Source organism: Carcharodon carcharias, chromosome 6 (assembly GCF_017639515.1).
Source record: "Carcharodon carcharias isolate sCarCar2 chromosome 6, sCarCar2.pri, whole genome shotgun sequence".
NCBI classification, from domain to species: Eukaryota; Metazoa; Chordata; class Chondrichthyes; order Lamniformes; family Lamnidae; genus Carcharodon; species Carcharodon carcharias.
The window spans coordinates 178567739-178592529 of record NC_054472.1 but is presented as its reverse complement, the minus strand read 5'-3'; the positions used below and the strand labels follow the sequence as shown (position 1 = coordinate 178592529).

Sequence of the window (24791 nt, the reverse complement as noted above, 5' to 3'; positions counted from 1 at the left end):
TGTGAGACAAACAACATTAATATTTATGTATTGCAGATGGAATATTAGTAGATATTTTATCAATTGTAATTTTGAATGAATAACCACAGTATCGAGAATACAATGAATCAATGATGATACTGTTGGAATGGGCTCTGCTATTTTGTACCATCCTGCACTTTTCACTATGTTGAAAGATTTGACTGTAGAAGTTTGAATTATATGAATAAACACAAACAAAGTCATTGAATACTGAGGATATAACATGACTATTGCATGGGTACAAGACCAGAGACGAACCCAATGAATGGACGATGGATTGAGCGTGGTGGATTTTGGAACAACAACTAATTTATACTTTCTGTGCCACAATCCACCAATTTCAGAAAATATTCTACTAATCCCACCCAGTAATTTAAAACTAGTGAAAGAAGTTTTTGAAACAAATGTCTTTCTCTTTCCAGAGGATATCTTTTCACTTGTACATTACAGAGTATCTCCTCAAGGTAGCAAAAGCTATTCTTCAGCTACAGAAAGCATTAGACTACACCTAGAGTATTGTGAGCAGTTCTGGGCACCATGCCTTTGAAAGGGTACATTGCTCTTGGAAACAGTAGATTTATCGAAAGATACCTCGGGCTGGACATTATAGCTCCAAATTGAGCCCGCTTACAGCAGGGGAGACACGTAAAATACGAGGGTTGGCAAGCCCAACACCTTCCTGCCCACCCCTGAGCTGCCCCCATAACACAGTAGATGGGCAGGCACTGAAATCAGCAGCCCACCCGCCATTTTTGAATAAATATTAATGATCAGTTGAGCTTGTTACCAATCTAATTGACTGGAACGATACGCTGCCTGCGCCATAAAATGGTTGGCGTGGTAACGGCAGGCCATTTTTTTATGGAAACTGCTGAAATGGCAGGAAGAAGGCTGGGGTATGCCCTTTGGGTGGTGCCCTGTGCACATCGATGGGAGCGCCCCCGCCCCTCCATTATGATACCCCACTTTGTTCCTCCCTGCCTGACCTCAAAAACTCTGGCTGATAATGAACATGCAAATGGCACATGGAATGAACAATGACGGAACTGACACGCATAACTATCATAGACAAAGTTAGAAGAGTGTCAAGCATAACAAGCTTTTATCGGCTTACCCACAGGAGACATTTCGGGGATACTGGTCATGTATGGACCATCAAGAAACCTTGGCTCATTGTCATTGATGTCCTGTATTTTCACAATAAACTCAGACAGGGGTTCAACGGGCTTGTTTGTTAACCGGTCGACAGCTTGTGCACGTAATGCATAGTACGCCTGTTCCTCGCGATCCAGCCTTTTGGTAGCGTGAATGTCCCCCGTACTCTCATCAATAATAAAGATGGATCCTGCTCCTTCTCCCGAGAGGATGTACTTGACAGAACCATCTCCTCGATCAACATCAGAGTGAAGCTGGTGGTAAATAAGAGTAAAATTACATTCATTCAGTTCATCAGTCAGCTCTCAATTATAATGTAAAGATATTCTCATGCTGAAGCTCCATGTTCTCAACCTGCCTTACAAATATATTGGATAATGCATATATCAGTCATATGATTAGCAGAAATGTTTTATGTCTTTAACTGGAAGTAAATGAGAATGACATGTTTTAAGGAAAGACCTGAAGGGAAAGTTTGTATTTATGTAGCTCCTTTTTATGTTCTCAGAGCATCCCTTAGCATTTTATGGCTAATGAAGTACTTTATGAAATGCAGTCACTGTTGTAATGCAGGGAAAGTGGCAGTGAATTTGCACCAAGCAAATCCCCACAATAAGCAATGGAAATAATGACCAGATAGTCTGTTTTAGTGATACAAAATATTGCGCATGATGAAAATCCATAATTAAAACGGAAAATGCTGTAAATATTCAGCAGGTCTGGCAGCTGTGGAGAGAGAAACAGAGTTAACAGGCAGAATTATGTTGGTGTTTGTTGCATTTGAGTTGTCAGGGGGCAACCTGCAGGGGAGGCAGCTAGACACAGACTCAGAACTCCAACACATGTCTTATTGATGGTGATGAGATTGTGGAATGGGAGCCTCAATGTGTCGTGGCCAAGAGCCATCTGCTGGCCTCGGCGCCGCACCTAGTTGCGACTCCTTCCCATGGGCGCTAAGAGCCGCGTGTTATTCAAAGTGATGGATGCCGAATGTGTCCAAGGTGGCCACTGGGGGAGAGAGTTGGGAGCAGCAGTACTATATTCTGGGGACTGATCACCATTAGAGTGGACAGGAGCCGCTGGAGGCCTCAGATGGGCCACTGTGGTTGGGGTGTGGTGTGTGCGTGCAGAGTACATGAGCGATCAGCCCCAATAATTGTTCTTCTTTGTTCTGCAGGCAAAAACTGAGAACAATAGCTGGGAGCATCAGCAGACTAGTGGTGGGCACGCCATGCTGCAACACCTAACCACACATGAGGAGCAGTCCATGGAGCTGGGGAGGAGGCAGGCGGCCAGGTCGGCAGGTGTGGGTGAGGCTGGGGTGCAGCGGCCAGGTATTTGAGGGCCACAGTCCCATCCACTGTCTCCCCACCATCCAAAGCACTGATGATTGCTGCAATCATTAATGCAGCAACACTGCTCATTCACAGACTGATACAGGCAGACGTGTGGGTCATACACAAAGGTCCCTCAGCCCCTTGAGGATGCGCGTCTCTAGCACATTCCAAAGTCGCCTTATCCCATTTGTGACCACTATCCCCATGGCCTAACATGCCATGGCATCGCTGCTACACATCCAAAGACTTATTGCATCTTAGGAGGGTTTGTACCTGCACCACCCTTTCAGCCAGTGCGTCCCACATTTCTCTGTCCAAAAGGTCCTCAGCACCTCACCCGTCAACCTCATGGCACTCAACTTAAATAAATGTCACCACGTTAGTCATCCCTGCGCCAAGCAGAAATGTTGCCTTTTGTCCACCTGTTCTATGCCCCTCATAATGGTAGGAAGGTCAATGACCTGTCAATCTCCTGTGCCCCACAGCAAATGTCGCAAGTGTATGCAATGTTTCCTCATAACTCCAACTCTCCAGGCCAGCATGCATCCAGGTCAGGAACCTCTGCACTCTCCCCACTCCAATGCCATCACTCCCATGAAGCGCAGGTCACAACTGAACACAGGAGTGTGGCTGTGGCCTTGACAGTGTTTTCTGCACTTGCAACATGACCTCCCTTTTCCTATATTCTATTCCTTGGCTAATGAAGGCACATCTGGCTTTGACCTTGTTAAACGCCTTATGTTCCTGTTCTGCTACCTTAACGGGTCTGCCCAGCAAGGTCCCTGTAATCGTCGTGACTTCCCACGGTCCTACGAGTACTCATGTATTCCCATACCTTGCTTGTCTTGCCCAAGTGCTTAACCGCACACTTATCCACATAACATTCCAGGTGGCATTCCTTAGGCCATCAGACCAGCCTGTCTGTATGCACGTGCAATGTTTGGGCCTCCTCTTGACTATTTACCACCCCACCAATGTTCATCTCCTTAGGTTCTTGAAGGGTGAGCGACTTATGAGGCTGGGGGGGAAAGGGATGAAAGGTGTTACTGACTGAACACTAACTGATGCACTGTCCTTGTTGTTAATTTCAGCATCACAACCGTATGGCCGCCCCCACAGAGACCCCCTCCACACCTGAAGGCCAAGACTTGCAACTTGCATCATATCATTTCAGCGAGCCAGGCACCAGCGCAGTGACAAACACTTCGGTGGGGATTATGATGTCAGCTAGTGTCCCTGGGCACAGTGGAGAGGGCACTCCACAATCGCTGGAGGAGATGGCATGGACAGAGAGTGCCGATGGCGCCAGCAGCCGGAGGACTGCAGGGGACCAGGCACATGCTGAGTCAGGCAGTAATGATGTGCCTCTGGAGATGTCAGCCATGCAGCAGCTGCAGGACAAGCGGCAGCGTGCGCGGGAGCATCTGTCAGGGTTGCATGAGGGTGTGCTTCACTTGGTCTCTGTGGTGGAGGAATCCAGGCAGAGTGTCAGTGATGACATGAACCTCAGGACAGAGCTTCAGGCTTCCTCCATTGAGAGATTGGCGACTCTCATGGAGAGGGCCTTCCATCGGATTGAGAATCTTCTGATTGGGTTACGCTCTGGCCTGCAAGCCCTCACAGAGCTAATGGCCACAGGTGGTCATTCGCAATGTGGGAGATGTTCTGGGCACCAAGTGTCGCAGCTCGGTGCCCATCCATCTGCGGTGAGCAGGGAGGTCCAATGTGACCTCACGTCGGCACAGCAGCTGCCTGTCGTCACTGTGAGCTCCTCTCAGGGCGCTCCGGATGAGGGCAGCAGCTCCTCCCCCCCTCTGCCAGTGACCGTTGCATCCGTTGAGGCTGTGACAACTGGGGAGGTGCCGGTTCTGGAACTGGTCACTCCCTCCCAGGCGGGGCCAGCACAGGCTCCACAGACCAGAGGATGGCCGCCAAGGTCATCGAGGCCAACAGGACAGCAGAGTCAGCAGGCTGTCTCACAAGGCACTCCGAGCGATGGGGCGGCACCTAGATGTAGCACCCACAAACGTAAGCATTAGGCACATTAGGCATTCCACGGGTTTGTCACTGGTGATTTTGTGTTGGCCCTAGATTAGGGAATATATCATTATGTACGTCTGAGTGACGTCTGTGCTTTATTTTGGTGGGAATAAAGTCCACTTTTCTGACCATGGCTGAGGGTGTTTCCTTTTTGCTGCATTTGTATGTTTCATAGACATCTCATGAGTGTTTGAGTGGACATTGATGTTTCTGTACTAAACCCTTAGTTTCAGCTGATGAGGTGGAAGATGTAGCACCTAAGTGCCATGTGTGGAAGCGCCAGGCAATGCTGGTCCTGCTGATCCATGTGTGTGGAGCTAGCTGAAGGTTCATTAGATTAAATTGTCCTGGGTGTCCTTGCCTCCTGGTATAGTAGCGGGTCGGCGTGCTGCCCCTCATCATCGCCCTGTGCTTCCTCACCCTCTGAGTCACTGCTGGATTCATCATGTGCAGCCTCATCCACTGCGTAAAGGTCTTCATCATCAACTGCATCTCCCCTTTCCAGCGCAAGGTTGTGCAGAGCACAGCATGCTACCACTATCACAGAGACGTGATCTGGGGGTTCTGGAGTGCGCCTCCTGAGTGGTCCAGGCAACGGAAGCGCATCTTGAAAAGACTGATGACTCTCTCCACCACAGCCCTTGTGGTGCAGTGGCTCCTATTGTAGCGCTGCTCAGCTTCTGTTCTTGGATGGTGGAGAGGTGTCATGAGCCATCTTCTGAGGGGATAGCCCTTGTCAACCACCAGCCATCCATCCAGCCGGGCTGGAGCACTGAAGAGCCCCGGCACCTGGGAGTGTCTGAGGATATAGGTGTCGTGCGAGCTGCCTGGGTACCTTGCACAGACTTGTAGAATCAGCATCCTGTGATCACACCCTATCTGCAGGTTCATGGAGTGGAAGCCCTTCCTGTTGATGAAGGCACCGGGCACACCTGCTGGTGCCTTATGGCCACATGTGTACAGTCTATAGCACCCTGGACACGGGGGAAGCCAGCAACGGCCGCGAAACCTCTGGCTCGCTGTGCCTGACTTGCCTGGTCACAGCGGAAGTGGATGAAGGTCAATGCCCGTCTGAACAGAGTGTCTGTAACCTGCTTGACAGCTGATTGGGAGACACTGCAAAGATCACCCACCGAGCCCTGGAAGGAGCCAGAAGCATAGAAGTGGAGGGCAACTTTGAGCTTCAGAGCCACTGGCATGGGGTGTCCATCCACACAGTTGGGGGAGATCTCAGGGCCAATCATCTGACAGATAGAATTGACTGTTTCCATTGACAGACTCCTTTGGCACTGCACCTCGGACATATTGAGGTAGCTGTTTTGCCACTTGTATACCCTGGCAGCAGGATAGTGGCGTCTTTTGCGGCCCCTTCCACCTTGGGCAACCTCTTGGCCCTGTGCTCCTTTTGCCTACGCCTGACCTCTCAAAGGTGGCTCCCCTAGAGGCCCATTGTCCACTCCTGGCCTCCTCCTTATTCTATCCCTCCCTTCCGCCTCAGAGTAGCTGCCTCCAGTGGAAATGTCAGAATCCATACCCAGGCTAAATGGAGGCCTCTGGAAAGCTGCAGGCCCGATAAAGATTACAGTCTGCCGACTGCTGAGCTGAAGCTTCAAAGTACAGAAAAAGCTATTGGAAATCGATCTGAACTGCTAACAATCACACAGGCACGTTTAAAATATTCTGCATTAAATATTTCAAAAAAGACATTAACAACCCCTCTGAGCCCACATATCCCGCCCGTTGATGAGGTTTGTTAAAAAATCAGTTACCTGCCTGCCCATTGGACCTGTGTGCTGAGGTGAAGATCGCACGGGCGCCTCAAAATCGGCTTCAATTGCCAAGTTAAGGGCCTTAACAAGGCCTTTAATTAATGGCGGGCGAGCGTCCTGCTGCATAGTGCGCCCGCCCACCTAAATATCACAATGCCGCACGGGACGATCTGAAACGTTGGCTGGGATTTTCCAATCGGGACTGGAAATTCCCGCCGAAAGTCAATGGGCTTTTGCTGGTTTGCCAAAATTTCCGCCCCACCCTCAACGGGTCCCGCCACGGGTGGGACTGGAAATTCCCAGCCTTTAACTCTGAATCACTCTCCACAGATGCTGCCAACCTGCTGAGTATTTCCAGCATTTTCAGTTTTAATTAGAGGTTTCCAGCTCTGGAGTCCTTTGCTTTTGTATGAGGATAATTAACTCTTTCTCCCTTCCCAAAAATGCCTCTGATCTGTAAGTATTCCTGAGCAACATTTATGGACCATTGTAGAGCCTGCAATTCACCATTGTGCCCTGTCAGATATTTATGCCTTAGTGTGTCTTACTAGGCCATCCTTGGTCTATTAAAAACACCTCTCTGATAATTATTGTCAGCCTACCAATGTCTACGCAGTGGAATATTTTCATTTTAACTGTCAGCTTCAACATGTTGAATTATACTCTTTATCTTGTGAAATGGTTGCAACAAGCTGAGGGTGCTGACAGTTGCAATAAGAGAAAAAAAAGGCACAATTCAAACATTTTAACGTCTTGAAGGATATTTTGTGATTTCATTAAGAATCTCACACATCTCGAAATAAAGCAACACAACGAGATTTCAAATGAGCTGTGGGATGAGCACTAAACATTTCATCCTCACATCATCACTTTCATTCCATGATTTCTTTTCCTCTTATATCAACCACAATACTTCATTTAGCATTGGACCTGTCTGATGACTGTCACAAGTCAGCTACAGACCCACTTGCAAATCTGAATCAATATTTAATTATAGAGAGCAGTGATCACAGAACGAGAAGTCAATTTAGTCTGATAGGAGTAGAAAGTTGGACCTCCCACGATGGGAATTCAGCTGTAATGTGACATTCATACTCATCCCCAGTGGGCAACTTTCCTTTCATAAGCTGCCAGGGAATAAAATATTAATATCTTCAATGGGGTGGAGGCAGGGGGATTTGGAGATCTGGAGTCCAACTGTCCACTCTACAAAACGCTCACATTTTCTGTCAAGCAACATTGAGTTGGTAGATAATGGAGAGAGTCCGAAGAATGTCCCCCTCAAGGGCAGTGACTGCCTGGGAAGAACAGAGGGAAAGAAATATATGAGAGGGAATTGGTTGTGTCTCACCAGCAGAGGAATAAGAATCCTTTGTTTTAATTAAAACATCACTGGCTCATCCAGAATTTATTGCCCATCCCTAATTGCCCTTGAGAAGGTAGCGGCGGTAAGCTGTCGTCTTGAACTGCTGAAGTCCATGTGGTGTAGGGACACACACAATGCTGTTAGGGAGGGAGTTCCAGGATTTCAATGACAGTAAAACAATGGCAATATATTTCCAAGTCAGGATGATGTGTGGCTTGAAGGGGAACTTCCAGGTGGTGGTGTTCCTAGGTGTCTGCTATGCTTGTCCATCTAGGTGGTAGCAGTCACTGGTTTGGAAGTTTTGTCAAAGAAGCCTTGACAATTTGCTGCAATGCATTGTAAAATGTACATTAAATGCTGCATTAAGAACATGCTGCTAAGCAATCGTGTTCAGTATTCTTTGAAAATAGTGGCACACTTTGAGAATCTGTGGCTAACAGCTATTAAGCAAAGTAAGGCAGGCATAGCTATAAGCTCAATCTGCCAGTGATGGCTGCTGATGATCTCCCATTCACAAATCAGCCTTGTTAAATACCTGAAGGGGGAGCATTTACTTTGGACAAAAGAGCATGGGGTTGTGATGAATTGGAAATATTTCTTCCGAAGGCCACAGGCTGGACAGGCCAAAGGGCCTCCTTCTGTACTGTAACATTATATGTTTAGTAAAATGCTTCTGTCCTTTGAGTACAGATAGGACCCAAGATTTTTATTGTCACCTACATTGAACACAACCTGGCAATCACCAGTTCTAGGCCTTGATCAGTTTAAAAGGTTCTTTTAAGTAATGTATTTGGGCCTGATTTTAATTGTAAGTGCACAGCAAGCAGAGCTTGTCCACTGTCCCAGTGTTACCATCATGAGGCTGGAGCTATTTTTAAATTAATTCTTATTTGTTCATGGGATGTGGGCGTCGCTGGCTAGGTCAGCATTTATTGCCCATCCCTAACTGCCCTTGAGAAGGCGGTGGCACACTGTCTTCTTGAATCGCTGCAGCCCATGTGGTGTAAGTACACCCACAGTACTGTTAGGAACAGAGTTCCAGGATTTTGACCCAGCGACAGTAAAGGAATGGCGATATATTTCCAAGTCAGGATGGTGAGTGACTTGGAAGGGCGCTTGCAGGTGGTGTTGTTCCCATGTTTCTGCTGCCCTTATTATTCTAGGTGGTAGAGGTCTCAGGTTTTTAAGTGCTGTCTAAGGAGCCTCGATAAGTGCCTGCAGTGCAACATGTAGATGGTAAACACTGCTGCTACTGTGCATCAGTGATTGAGGAAGCGAATGTTTCAGTTGGTGAATGGGCTGTCCCGGATGGTGTCCCTGGGTGGTGTCAAGTTTTTTGAGTGTTGTCGGAGCTGCACTCATCCAGGCAAGTGGGGAATATGCTATCACACTCCCTGATTCCCATTGACTCCAGTTTTGCTAGGGCTACTTGATGCCAGACTCAGTAAAATGCGGCCATGATGTCAAGGGAAGTCACTCACCTGACTTCTTGAGTTCATCTCTTTTGTCCATGTTTGGACCAAGGCTGCAATGACGTCAGGAGGTGAGTGGTCCTGGTGGAATCCAAGCTGAGCTTTAGTGAGCAGGTTATTGCTGTGTAAATGTCACTTGATAGCACTGTCGTTGACCTCTTCCACCACTTTTCTGATGATTGAGAGTAGACTGATGTGGCAGTAATTGGCTGGGTTAGACTTGTTCTGCCTTTTGTGGACACGATATCCTGGGCAAATTTCCACATCGCCAGATAGATGCCAGTGTTGTAGCTGTACTAGGACAGTTTGGCTAGAGGCTCAGCTGGTTCTGGAGCACAAATCTTCAGTGCTACTGCTGGAATATTGTCAGAGCCCATGTAGCCTTTGCAGTATCCAGTGCCTTCAGCCGTTTCTTGATATCACATGGAATGAATTGAATTGCTGAAGACTGTTATCTGTGATGTTGGATCATTCACTTGGCACTTCTGACCAAAGATGGTTGCAAATGCTCAAGCCTTCTCTTGCATTTTCAATTTCAGGGCCTTATTTACATGAAGGCAGTGAGCTGTGGGTACCAAACTGGCAGAATGAAGCAGGTGGTTGTCTGAGGGGGTAGGGTGGGGAAAGCTAATCAACCAGAGCCTGTGAGTAGGCAGGCCATTTTAGGGTGCCCCGCAAGGCCTGGCAGTAGGCTACAGATATATTTTTAAGGTAGCCCTGGGAGGAACTCGCCTATTCTTCCTGACCCAATAAAAATGGACCTTAATAATAACTTCAGCAGATTTTTCAACAGCCTCCCAAGATCTCTGTTAAGGTGGCTCAATGTTAAGAGCACAACTTGCATTTATATAGTGCTATTAATACAATCAAAACGATCATGCTTCACAGGAGCATTATCAAGCAAAGTTGACACTGAGCCACCAAAAGATTTTAGTTCAGACGTTCAAAAGTTGGTTAAAGAGGTGGGTCTTAAGCAGCAGCTAGAAGGACGAGACAAAGATAGAGAAGTAAGGGATTCATGGCAGCGCAGCCAGCATTCCCTTCTGTGGGCTCACCCCCATCCCCTGACTTTTTAGCCAGGGTACCAGGAAATTTGACTCCTTGGCTAATTCAGCCTCATATCTTGAGAGCCTCCTCTCGACGAAGGCAGACATAAATGACAAAATTCATTGTCGCCTCCAATGTGCCAGCTCCGCCTTCGGCTGACTGGGGAAAAGAGCATTTGAGGACCAGGATTTCAAACCCAAGACTAAGGTCATGGTTTACCAGGCAGCAGTGATCCCCATGCTCCAATATCCTTCAGGGGCTTGTCAATCTACAGCAGGAATCTCAAAGCACTGGAGAAGCACCACAAGCGGTGCCTTCTCCAAATCTGGCGGCATGAAAGGCAGTCCAACAGCAGTGACCTCCCTCAAGCCAACATGCCTGATGTCAAGGCACTAATCACTCAAAAGCAGCTCCGCTGGGTGGGACATGTCGTTCATATCCTGACAGCAGACTCCCAAAGCATCTGCTCTACTCTGAGCTTGATCAGGAGGTGCCCAGAAGGACAGCAGAAATGCTTTAGGGATGTCCTCAAAGCGTCCCTGAAGGGGTCAAACATCCTGCTGACTCATGGGAGACAATGGTTTGTGGCCAACCAACCTGGAGGAGACTCATTCAGGAAGACACCAAACACATTGAGAGACTTTGTTGGGAACACACAGAGGTAAAGTCAAGGCATCAGAGAGAGTGCACAATCCTCCCGACACCTCACCTACCCAACCCTCCAAGCACAACATGTCCCTCATGTAGAAGGGTAAGCAAATTGTGCATTGTACTTATCAGCCAACTCAGAACCCATCAAACTGGAGTGGAAGCAAGTCATCCTCAATCCCGAGGGACTGCCTAAGAAGAAGAATGACATTGGCAACAGTAATTTCCAGGTTAATGGTAACCACTCAGTTACCATTTTTGTTCTTTTCCAGACCCAGCTTGGTTATATATCTCCATGTATCCAATAAGGAGGAGGAACTCCCATGTAACAGACAACTTTAATACTCACCATGCATAACAATTGCAAGCCTTCTAATATGGAGGTGAAATTTTCTGTGCCAGAATTTTAGTCTCTTCTTATCCCGAATGTTCCACTTAATGAAGCTCCCAAAAATCACTATGTCCATGAATGACTGAACTAAGAACAATGCACAACAGCTCTGGAACCTACACCCAAACATCAGATATCTCTACAACCCAGGACAAAGCACTATCATGCTCCTTAAACTCCACAGGGGCATTGAGAAACTCACAAGGCTACAAATGAATTCTTGACAGCATTTCAATTGAAACTGAAGATTTGATATTACAGATCTGAGAAATAAAAGTCTTGACTTTCCAATTGCTGTTATTTTAAAACCAACAATAATCCACTACTTGCCTGGTGTTCCAATTAAAACAACATTGATAAGGAAAACGCAGCCAAAGTTTCCACTTTTATACAAGAATTCTTACTGTTACACATTGGGCTGGAATTCTATGAAATATGATGACATTGCAAATGTCTTATAAAGTGAGGTATTTTTGATTTTTTTTTCCCAATGAATTTTATACTAATTAGGATGTCAGGGCCGGAACATAGAATATTTTCCTTCACTAAGCAGCCAGGATTAGCATCCAATTCTGTCCAACTGTCCAACTCACAATTCATTGGCCCAAGTTCCAAAAAAATTATCTTACATTAAAACAGTGGCTTTGTCCCAAAACATTTTACAATTAGAAAACCATAGAACCATAGAAAAGTTATGGTGCAGAAAGAGGCCATTCAGCCCATTGTGTCTGCACCGGCCAAAAAGAGAAAAATAAACTAGCTGCTCATTTTAACCCCACTTTCCAGCACCTGGCCCATACCCTTGCAGGTTACTGTGCTGCAGATGCAGATCCAAGTACCTTTTAAATGAGTTGAGTGTTTCAGCCTCAGCCACAAATTAGGCAGTGAATTCCAGATACCCACCACCTTCTGGGTTAAAAGTTTTTCCTCTTGTCCCCTCTAATCCTTCTACCAATCCTCTTAAATCTATGCACCCTGGTAATTAAACTCTCAGCTAGGGGAAACAAGTCTTTCTTATCTATCCTATATAGGCACCTCATAATTTTGTACACCTCAAACAGGTCAACCTTCAGCTTCCTTTGTTCTAAGGAAAACAACCCCAGCCTATCCAATCTCTCCTCATAGCTGCAATTTTCAGGCTCTGGCAACATTCTTGTCAATCTCCTCTGCATTATCTCCAGGGCAATTATGTCCTTTCTGTAATGTGGTGACCAGAACTGTACAGTTAATGAAGTACTTATAAAGTATGGTCATTGTTGTAAATTAGGAATCTCGACCTCATTTGAACTCATCTATCCTCTCTGATGCACTTTAGCTGGAGGGGTTACAAAGCATTTAAAAGCCATTCAGCCCAACAGATTCATGCTGGTGTTAATGCTCCACATAAGCCTCCTCCCACTTCTCTTCTTCTGACCCCATGAAGATAACATTCACTCCTTTCTCCCTCATACGTTTATCAAGCTTTCCCTATACTATTCGCCTCAATTACTTGTAGTAATAGGTTCCACACTCCGCAGTTTAATGGTATATGTTTATGTACAACTTGTGGTTTACATTACACTTGGCTCCATTACATTACATGGATGTTATTCATAGAAGTAACCTAATATTTATGAATCTATAAGAGCTATATCCATCTTATGTCTCCATACCCCAAGCAATCCACACCCCATGAAAAGATTAAGAAAAAATAAAAAGCATTCTTCATCCCTGCCTTGTCTTCCCTTGCACACTGCTAAAGATGCCAACTCATGCTATAAAATGGTTGTGCAGGTGTAATGATAATATCACTGGGTCAGTAATCCAGTGACCCAGGCTATTACTATGGGGACATGGATTCAATTCCCACTCTGGCAGATGGCAGAACTTAAATTAATTATAATTTGGAATTGAAAGCTACTCTCAATAATGGTAACCATGAAACTATCATCAATTGCTGTAAAAACCCATCTAGTTCACTGATGCCCTTTAAAGAAGGAAATCTGATATCCTTACCTGGTCTGCCCTACATTTTACTGCAGACACACAGTAATACAGTTGACTCTGAAATGACCCAGTAAGCCACTCAGCTTATTGCTGTGACACCCACATCACATTAAAGAATGAGTTTTTTTTTAAATAAAAGACTCCTTCCTCCTTGCATGTTGTTTACCTCTTAAGATGCCAGCTTATGCTATAAAAAGGTTTCATTGGCTTCCAGTGGCACAGAGTCCATTCCAAATCCTTTTTGTTGCTCTGGTGCCTGTTTCAACCTTCCTTTTTTACTGAACACTTGCTTTCTTTGCAACAACCCTCCCCTCCCCAGCTCCACATGTGCTCTGCCACTTACGGCAGGTACTTTACTTTTCATTCTTTTACAGGATGTGGGCATCGCTGGCTAGGCTAGCATTTACCGCCCATCCTTCATTGCCTTGAGAAGGTGCTGGTGAGCCACCTACATGAACCCCTGCCATGCATGTAGGGTAGGTACATGCACAGTGCTGTTAGGGAGTCCCAGGATTTTGACCCAGCCACAGTGAAGGAACGACGATATATTTCCAAGTCAGGATGGTGAGTGACTTGGAGGGGAACTTGAAGGCGATGGTGTTCCCATACATCTGCTGCCCTTGTCCTTCTAGGTGGTAGAAGTTGCAGGTTTGGAAGATTCTGTCAAAGGAGCCTTAGTGAATGTTGCAGTGCATCTTGTGGATTGTACACACTGCTGCCACTGTACGTTGGTGGTGGGAGGGGAGGAAATGTTTAAGGTGGCGGGTAGGAGGCCAATCAAGTGGGCTGCTTTGTCCCGGATGGTGTCCAGCTTCTTGAGTGTTGTTGGAACTGCACTCATCCAGACAAGTGGAGAATATTCCATCACTCTCCTGACTTGGGCCTTGCAGATGGCGAACAGGCTCTGGGGTGTCAGGAGGTGAGTTACCCACCATAGAATTCCCAGCCTCTGACCTGCTCTTGTAGCCACAGTTTTTAAATGGCTAGTCCAGTTCAGTTTCTGGTGATTGGTAACTCCAGGGATGATGATAGTGAGAAATTCAGCAATGGTAATGCCATTGAATGTCAAAGGAGTTGAATTATCTCTTGTTTGAGATGGTCATTTCCTGGCATGTGTGTGGTGCAAATGTAACTTGCCACTTGTCAGTTCAAGCTTGAATGTTGTCCAGGTCTTGCTGCATTTGGACGTGGACTGCTTCAGTATCTTAGGAGTCACGAATGGTGCTGAACATTATGCAATCATCTGTGAACATCCCCACTTCTGACCTTGTGATGGAGGGAAGATCATTGATGAAGCAATTGAAGATGGTTGAGCCAAGGACACTACCCTTTGAACTTCTGCAGCAATGTCCCAGGACTGAAATGATTGATGTCCAACATCTTCCTTTTGCCATCTTCCTTTGAGCTAGATATGACATCAACCAGTGGAGAGTTTTCCCCCTGATTCCCATTGACTCCAGTTTTTCTAGGGCTCCTTGATGCTACACTCAGTCAAATGCTGCCTTGATGTTAAGGGCAGTCACTCTCACCCTGACCTCAATCACTCTTGCATGCTCAAATTCTCTTCCTAGGCCTGTTCACCTTGCTACTTCTCCAACTGCAGAAAGCCCTACAAAAAAATCGTTCCTCTCCATTTGTCCTCTTGTCAACCCCCTTCTCCCCAAACTTCTGTTTGTGACTCCTCATTTCAACTGTGCAGCACCTTGGGTAATTTTATGCCATGAAAAGTGCTGTATAAATATATGATGTTTATAAGCATGTCAATGCTTTGCAAGCTTACTGAATTGCATTACAGTGGCTGCTTTCATGGCAATGGCTAAAACGAAGAATAAAAGTCTCTTCTGTCAACAATTTATTTCAAAGGTACCAAATCCAAACCACCAGTGTCCGGCTACATTGCAATAAAAAAATGCCATATTATGCACATTTCATCTTTATGACATGCTTTATAGCCGACCTCCTTAAGACTTTGTCCTTCATCAAATTTGTAGAGATAGACCAGCAAATTTTCCTTTAAAAGGAGTGCAGCTTTTCTGGCTTTCACTGATTTTTATAGATTTCATATATTTGTAAATTAAACATGTACGGGCACTTGCTCAAAGTGGTTATGGAACCAATGTTAAACTTCTGGTGTTAATGGAATAGAATAGGAGATTTTCATCCTGCCTCTGTGAATGTGTCTCTCAATGGTCTGACAGGGTAATTCATGAGCAAAGTCATAATGGAGTCATGCTGAGCCCCCATGAGTTGTAATAAAAATCAGGTGGAACCACTCAGTTCTCCATGAATCAGTCATAGGCATTTGGGGGATTTCAAACAATTACTTTGACAAGGACTTTGTTCAGAGGCAAGATGTCAAGGCCTTGGAGAGCTAGAGTACAGAAAAGATTTACTGAAATTGTAATAGGGACGAAAGACTTCAGTTACATGGAGAAACTAGAGAAACATTGGTTGGCCTCTTTTTGAGCTGAGACAAGGTTAAGGGGGATTTGATAGAGGTGTTCAAAATAGGATAAATAAGGAAGAGTCATTTCCATTGGCAGAAGGGCTGATAACCAGAGGATGCAGATCAAAGGATCCAGAGGAGAGATGAGGAACATTATTTTACTCAGCGAGTTGTTATGATCTGGGATGCACTGCCTGAAAGGGAATTGGATCAATAATTGAGAAGTAAAACATTTGCTAGGCTAATAATGGGAAAGAGCAGTGAAGTGGGACTAATTGGATAACTCAAAGAGCTGGCACAGACACAATGGGCTGGATAACTCCCTTCTGCCTTGTATTACTTGCTGTTAAAAAAAAAGTGAAGGAATCTGTCTCATAACCCAGTACCGAAGATAAATGTGTTACCACTTGAGCAATTTAAGAGCGCGTGAATGCAGCCAGCAGGCATTGAAATCACACTGTGAGATGCTGGGATCCATTGTTCTGGAATTCCTCTCCACGCTATTTTAGCAGAGGCACAACTCACTTATTGCAAAAGAATTGATGCCTCCATTAAAATAATGCAGAAATGAATTTCAGCCAAAATTCATTAACGATCACATGCTTAGGCCTCAAAGCATCCTTTCAGGGACCAACATTTCTGACGAGGAGATCAATTGAAAATATAAGGTTAGCGTTGAAAGGAGAAGGGAAATGAATGTTGCTTACCTTCCCCACGTATAATGGGTCTGTGCCCGTATATTCCTCCAGCACAAAGAACTGATTCCACACCCAGCCCCGTTTTACCCGCTTGTGTGTTTCCCCCGACTCTCCTGTTGGGAGGCGGGACTCTGACACTGGCGATGAAGGATCTGATTGTCTTGTTCCGTTGAGGCATAGGAATAGTGTTATTATCACCAGCGAATGGCAGAGCCTCCCGTCTCTCGGTTTCATTTCTCACCCCAGAGGGAACCTTGACAGAATCACAGGCACTGTTCCACTTGGCTTGGCAGCAACAGCCTCAGGCAACGTTGTCAGTCTGGAGTCCAGAGATAATAAACTTGTTGCCGGTTGGTCTGAAGAAACTCACTGCTGCAGAGTAAATTTTATTGAAGAAATGGACACCTAGTACAGACAAAGATAAGAGCTTCTGTCAGTTAACTACTTCACCAACCTGTGACATTCTGCTTAACATGTTGAATGACAAGATCTAAAGGCATCTGAGACAAATAATGAGACCATGCCTTCGGTTAAGCGTAAATGGTACATGGGTATTGTATTGCATTGAAACAAGAACGCATTATAGAATATACTCATTATACTGAAAGAACTATTTGCAAAGCTGAATATCTTAACTTGTGTTTTTGGTGTCCATTTTATATTGTGAAGTTGCTTCAAGGCCACTTCTTAAGCCAAATTGGAACAATTTTAAGTGTCATACTGGACTCGAAAAGTTATTTCTGTTTCTCCTTCCACAGATGCTGCCAGACTGGCTGAGCACTTAGATAAAAACAAAAAAACTGCAGATGCTGGAAATCCAAAACAAAAACAAAAACAGAATTACCTGGATAAACTCAGCAGGTCTGGCAGCATCGGCGGAGAAGAAAAGAGTTGACGTTTCGAGTCCTCATGACCCTTCGACAGAACTTGAGTTCGAGTCGGACTCGAACTCAAGTTCTGTCGTTGGGTCATGAGGACTCGAAACGTCAACTCTTTTCTTCTCCGCCGATGCTGCCAGACCTGCTGAGTTTTTCCAGGTAATTCTGTTTTTGTTTTTGTTTTGGCTGAGTACTTTCTGTTTTTATTTGAGCTAATTGTATTTGGGTTGCTGATACATCAAATCCAAATAAGATCTGGATTTTCTTGAACAGGTCTCAAAGTTACAGATCCTGAATTTAGATGCCTCCAAGTTCAAGCTTTTGAATGTTTATTTCCATACCTTCTTCCTTATTATTGTTACTATGTACATTTTTGTCCTGGATTTTTATGGATTGTGCGAGGTTCAACACACTAGAAAATGTTATTTTGCACCCATTGAGATAGTAAATATTAGACTCAGAGCCCCAGGCTGTTAGAAAGAAGGACTTGCATTCATAAAGCACCTTTCACAATGTCTCAAAGCGCTTTACAGCCAATAAAGTACTTTCTGAAGTCTGGCTACTGTTTAAATGTAGGAAACAAGGCAGATAATTTGCATGCAGCAAGCTCCCACAAACAGCAATGTGGTAATGACCAGATAGTCTGTTTTTGTGATGTTGATCAAGGGATAAATATTGGCCAGGACACCAGGGATTACTCTCCTGCTCTGCTTCATAATAGTGTCATAGGATCTTTTGCACCTACCCAAGAGAGCAGAGAGGACCTCAGTTTAACATCACATCTGAAAGACAAACGCCTCTGATGCTACTGCACTGAAGTGTCAGCTGAAAATTTTGCACTGAAGTCTGTGGAATCAGGTGTGAACCCACAACTTCTGACTCAGAAGAGAGAATGCTATCAACTGATCCATGGCTGACAATAGGTCAGCAAAAGCAAATGTGAAATATTCTTCTGATGGATCTGTCCTATACTAATTGTTCTTCTAAATTTACAACACAGCTTGTATCTAGCCTGCATTTAGCACACTGCTGGTGCATGGTTGCAAACCCTCCAGGATTGGCTTGGAATCTCCTGGAATTGAAGATCAATCTCCAGGGCTGTCTTTTTTTAATTCGTTCACAGGGAGTGGGAATCGCTGGCTAGGCCAGCATTTATTGCTGTGTGCAACACTGCAGAAAAACCATCAAGACATGAAAATAAAATTTTTCTGTCATTTTCTTTGAACATTTCTCTTTACCAGTTATAAAAATATTGAAAATGGGATGGCAAAACTGCTATTTGGCTGACGGTCAAGCATCATCCAATTGTGTAATGAGTCTTTTTGCTTTCCAATTGGTGTAGGGAGGCAGTGCATCACAAGGATGGATGTGTTGGCCGATTAATGGCTGGAGCGGGGGGGCAAGTCATGTGATGAAACCTCCAGGAGTACATTTAATCACAGTTGGCAGTCCTATTGCTGGGACTTGAATGCAGCCAAGCAACTTACAACATTTCCTTGAAAATGTACAAATATAGAGTTAGAATGTAACAGAGAGTCAACCCATGAGCACATTGTATTTCTGTTGCCCTTTTAGAAGATCACTAAAGAACTTTGCAACAACAACAGAAAACACAAACCATGTAAAATTGAACCCAGCATCTATCATCTTTAGTAAAGTGCTCTTAAATTGCTCCATCTAACATTACTCCTGTCCTTTGAAAGCACATGCCATCTTCCCCCTTTGCAGATAACATTTGGCACTGATCTCAGAGACTATGCTGTTTTTTTCAATAATTGAGGGTCATCCAATTGTCGAGTATTGTCTCTCTGCATTTACTTAACCAACATAGGGCTGGTCATCACAGTGATAGATTTATAGGCCCATGTGGATCTACAGAAGCATCATTTCCAGATGGAATCATGGGGCTAAATTTTCCTGGCTCCGTGCTGATGGGCTTGGTAGGGGCCCATCGTGCCTGCGCCAGCCCTTTGGTGGAGCTATGGAGTTTATTCTATCGCTCTTTATCCATATCCCTGCAAACCTTACCCTTTGAGTACTTACTCAATTCCCTTTTGAAATTCACTATGGAAACTAGTACAACTGAAAACCTAGCACAAAGGAAGATGGTACCTAGCACAAAGGAAGATGGCTGTGGTTGTTGAAGATCAGTCACCTCAGCTCCAGGACATCACTGCAAGAGTTACTCAGGGTATTGTGCTCAGTTCAACTATCTTCAGCTACTTCATCAATGACGGTCCATTCATCATAACATCAGAAGTGGGGACGTTCGTTGATGATTGCACAATGCTCAGCACCATTCACGACTCCTCAGATACTGAAGAAGTCCATGCACAAATGCAGCAAGACTTGGACAATATCCAGGCTTGGGCTGACAAGTGGCAAGTAACATGTGTACCACACATGCACCAGGCAATGACTATCTCCAGCAATAGAGAATCTAACCATAGTCCCATGACGTTCAATGGCATTACCATCACTGAATCCCCCACTATCAACATCCTGAGGGTTACCATTGACCAGAAACTGAAATGGACTAACCATATAAATACGGTGGCTACAAAAACAGATCAGAGGCTAGGAATCGTGCAACGAGTAACTCACGTCCTGACTTCCCAAAGCCTGTCCACCATCTACAAGGCACAAGTCAAGAGTGTGATGGAATGCTCCCCACTTCCCTGGATGAGTGCAAGCTCCCACAACACTCAAGAAGCTTGACAGCATCCAGGACAAAGCAGCCTGCTTGATTGGCATGGCATCCACAAACATTCACTCCCTCCACCACTGATGAACAGTAGCAGCAGTCTGTACCATCTACAAGATGCACTGCAGGAATTCACCAAGGCTCCTTAGACAGCACCTTCCAAACCCATGACCACTACCATCTAGAAGGACAAGGGCAGCAGATAGATGGAAACACCATCACCTGAAAGATCCCCCCCAAGTCACTCACGATTCTGACATGGAACCATGTTGCCGTTCCTTCACTGTCGCTGGGTCAAAATCCTGGAACTCCCTCTCTAACAGCACTGTGAGTGTATCTACACTTCATGGACTGCAGCAGTTCAAGAAGGCAGCTCACCACCACCTTCTCAAGGGCAACATGGGATGGACAATAAATGCTGGCCCAGCCAGCGAAGCCCAAATTCCATGAATGAATTACAAAAAAACTGCTTCTGGCAGTGAATTCCAGATCATAATTAAGAGAGTAAAAAATATTTGCCTTTCTGCCACTTACAATTGTTTCTCCTTATCATAGAATCATACAAATTTATGGCACAGAAGGAAACCATTCAGCCTACACTGTCCATGCAGGATAAACAAAGAGCTATCCAGCCTAATCCAGCCTAATCCCACTTTCCAGGTCCACAGCCTTGTAGGTTATGCACTTCAAGAGCGTATCTAAGCAAGTAAATGTCCTTATTTCATCTATCAAAATTGTTCATAATTATTAAGGCTTCTATAAAATCTGCTGGTAACCTCCTTTGTTTTAAAGAGACTAATCTGTAGTCATGCACAGTAAATAATGTAGGTGATTGAGGAATGGTATAGTTCCACAACTCGCCCAGGGCAATATAGAATCACATAGCACATAAGTAGGCTATTCGTCCCATCATGCCTGTGCTGGTCCTTTGAAGGAGCTACCCAATTAGTGCCTCGCCCCTGCTCTTCCTGCATAGCCCTGCAATTTTCTTCTCCTTGAGTATTTATCCAATTCCTTAGTTGTAACTTTGGCTCATTAGCAGCCACTAATTGAGTGACTGACATGATTGTTAAATGTCAATGCATTCAAAGATTTTTAGGTCTATCTTTTCCTCCAATTTCTGCGCGTGAAAGTATTTTTCAGATTCCCCCACAAACTCCCTGATGTAGGAACATAGCACAGGACAGTTATAACCATGCTGAAGAAGGGATTTGTGGCTTTGGCTGAACTCCTCACTGACATCAATTAATCCTCTTCGACCCTAGGGGGAGGATTTTCCCCTCGACGGGAGGGCGTGGGACAGCCGGGAAACGGTCCGCCGCACCTGATTGGGCCCCAACTGCGATTTTACGCTGGCTGGCGAATTAACCAAATTGAAACGCACACTGCAGCGGTGGGAGCGGCAGGAGCTCAAGCGCTGAAGTTCACACATGCGCGCGTGTGTGTGCATTTAAAGCTCTTTGAGGTACAGAGCTGCCCCCAGGGAGCTGAAGATTTTTATCAATAAAAATAAAGATTTTTAAAATAATGAAAACATGTCCCCTCATGTGACTCTGTCAAATGCACACTCCATCACATGAGCACTGACATGTTAAATATGAGTGTATGAAGTTTTTTTTTAAATCACTGGTCAAAACCTCATCCAACCCGTGGATGAGGTTTCGCCAAAAAAGTAAAGGCTGCTTGGCCTTTTCGCCCACCCGCCAACCGAACAATTTAGACTTGAATGTAGGAGGGTTGATTAGTAAGTTCGCGGATGACACGAAAATTGGTGGGGTGGTAAATTGTGAGAAGGATAGCCTTGGATTACAGGAGGATATAGACAGGCTGGTCAGATGGGCTGATCAGTGGCAAATGGAATTTAATACGGATAAATGTGAGGAGATGCACTTGGGCAGGACAAACAAGGCACGGGAATACGCGATGGACCCTGGGAAGTACCAAGGATCAGAGGGACCTTGGTGTGCATGTCCACCAATCCCTTAACGTAGCGGGACAGGTAGATAAGGTGGTTAAGAAGGCATATGGGATACTTGCCTTTATTAGCTGAGGCGCAGAATATAAGAGCAGGGGGGTTATGCTGGAACTGTATAAAACGCTGGTTAGGCCACAGCTAGAGTATTGCATGCAGCTCTGGAATCCACGTTATAGGAAGGATGTGGGAGTGCAGAGGAGATTTACCAGGATGTTGCCTGGGCTGGAGAGTTTTAGTTGAGGAGAGGTTGGATAGACTGGGGTTATTTTCCTTGGAACAGAGGAGATTGAGGGGGGAACATGATTGAGGCATATAAAATTATGAGGGGTATAGATAGGGTAGACAGGAAGGAACTTTTCCCCTTGGTGAAGGGATTAATAACCAGGGGGCATAGATTTAAAGTAAGGGGCAGAAGGTTTAGAGGGGATATGAGGAAGAATTTTTTCACCCAGTGGGCAGGGGTAATCGGGAACTCACTACCTGAAAGGGTAGTAGAGACAGAAGTATTTGGATGTGCACTTGCAATGCCATGGCTATGGGCCTAGTGCTGGAAAATGGGATTAGAATAGTTAGTTACCTGTTTGACCAGCGCAGTCTCAATGAGCTAAAGGGCCTTTTTCTGTGCTGTTGACCTCTATGACTCTATGCCTCTATGACGGGCAGTGAAAAATTCCAATCAATTGGGTGATTAAGGGCCTCAATAGGCTACTTAATTGTCGGTGGACTCCTGCACGCGCCCGCCAACCGAAATATCGCGCAACTGCATGATGATGTCAGGGCACTCGCTTGACGTCATTGTGCGTCAACATATGCTCGTTCGGGTGGGGCACATGCACCCCTAACGAGCCAAAAATTCTGCCCTAGGATATACATGAGGATCGCGTGATGTACAGTGACAAGAGTCCCTCATGTTTTTGTTTTATTCATTGGATGTGGGTGTTGCTGGCTATTACCCACCCCTAATTGCCCTTGAACTGAAGGCAGTTAAGTACAGCAGATTTCCTTCCCTAAAGGACATTAATGAACCAGATGGGTTTTTTTTTCAACAGTTGACAATGGTTTCATGGTCATCAAGGCTTTTATTTATTGAATTCAAATTTCACCACCTGCCATGGTGGGATTCAAACCCGTCCCTGGAGCATTACCCTGGGTCCCTAGATTATTAGTCTAGTGACAGTACCTCGGCACCATTGCTTTCTCCATGTTAATGGCATGTGTCAGTATATTGGTGCATCAGTCACACTGGAACTCAAAAAAATCTCAAGTAATCTTTAAAGCTGTAACCTAAATGGATAGACATGAGCAAACATATCAATCTCTGATTCAGTGATGTCCCTAAATTATTGCAATAAACCTAGCAACCGTTACAATTCACAGAGGCATGGATAGCAAAATCAATAGATATTTTGTAGTAATCCTAACAAGCAAAAACTCCAAAGGAACCACAAAGTAAAGAAGATTCAGTGTATTGACTCTTATATTATAGACTAGAGTCCTGGAGAGTAACAGCACAGAAGACCCTTCAATCTGTCCTGTTTTGTGCTGGCAGTTTGAAAGAGCAGTTATGCCTAAATCCACACCCCCACTTTTTTGTCCATAACCCTGTAAGTTTTTCATTTTCAGTAACCTGTCTAACTCCCTCTTAAATCGTTCATGAAATCAGCTTCCACCGCCTTTTCAGACTGAGCATTCCACATCCTGACAGTTCTCAAAGTGAAAAGATTTCTCATCTCTTTTAGGTTTTTTGCCAATGCATAGGCGATGTATGTTGCAGTAAAGAGCCCCTTTTATCGGGCAGCATTTAACTCTTGTGGGTTTAGCTCCAGAATATGTTGTGCTGAATTTCAATGCAAATCTTGAACAAATGTTTTCCAATTTTATTAAATCATTGCAAGGCGCTACAGTTCTGAATTGTATTTCATTTTACAGAACTGAACTTTGTTGTTTTCAATGTTAAGACATGAGGGAATAATCTCACAAGGCTGCTTTCAGCTTTACTCTTGGCAAGTTCTCCCAAATCCGCTATGAGCAATTTTAACTTTAAGTGAATAAAATAACAATCTCGACTCAATCACTCATTGAAGGAAGAAAGGACCTACATTTCTATAGTGCCTTTCATATCTTCAGGACTTCCCAAAGTACCAAATCTTTATAAAGTACTTACTGAAGCGTAGTTACTGTTGTAATGTAGGAAACACAGCAGCTAATTTGCGAATAGTAAACTCCCACAAATAATGTGATAACGACCATGCCATCTGTTTTTCTGAATGTTGGTTGAAGGTTAAATACTGGCCAGGGCACTGGGAAATCAACCCTGTTTGTCTTTGAAATTGTGCCATGGGATTTTTTACATCCACCTGAGAGAGCAGACGGCACATCAGTTAGTGTCTCATCTGATACCTTCAACAGAGCAACAGTCCCTCAGCACTGCCCTGAAATGGCAGCACAGGTTACGGTTTTGCATTATACAAACCTCATTGAAAATTGGGACAGAGGTGTAATGGCAGCTGAATCGATATAGGCTTGTTTCACGCTATCAAAAGTCAAAAGTATTCTCCTGGGAACCACATGCCACATATTTTTACTTCCTGTATTCAATCATTTGTATTAGTCCACAGTGAACTCTGCCAATATTCATTTGTGATCTCTTTTCAAGCTTTTGCCTGCCTCCCCTTGGCATAACAGCTTCATTACAGTTCTTAATTTCCATGGGATTCTCCCGATCTCCCACTGAAATTTCAGCATAAGATCAGTGGAAATTCCCGTGAATCATTAGAAACTTTTAGCCATTGGTCTTCAGGGATTAAACCAATCACATGGAAGTTAACTCAGTTGGCTTGATGGCTATAATGTGATGC

General features: G+C 44.8%; 1 protein-coding gene across 1 annotated transcript in view; it reads right to left on the bottom strand.

The window, feature by feature from the left end:
* Window positions 1-24791, bottom strand: part of cdh7a (cadherin 7a) — a 170184-nt gene that overhangs the window by 136113 nt on the left and 9280 nt on the right. The window contains exons 2-3 of the mRNA XM_041190435.1: window positions 16386-16781; window positions 1136-1430 (exon numbers count right to left, since the gene is read on the bottom strand). Coding sequence (XP_041046369.1) covers window positions 1136-1430; window positions 16386-16610 — 520 coding nt within the window. The 5' untranslated portion in view covers window positions 16611-16781. The remainder of the gene's footprint in view (window positions 1-1135; window positions 1431-16385; window positions 16782-24791) is intronic.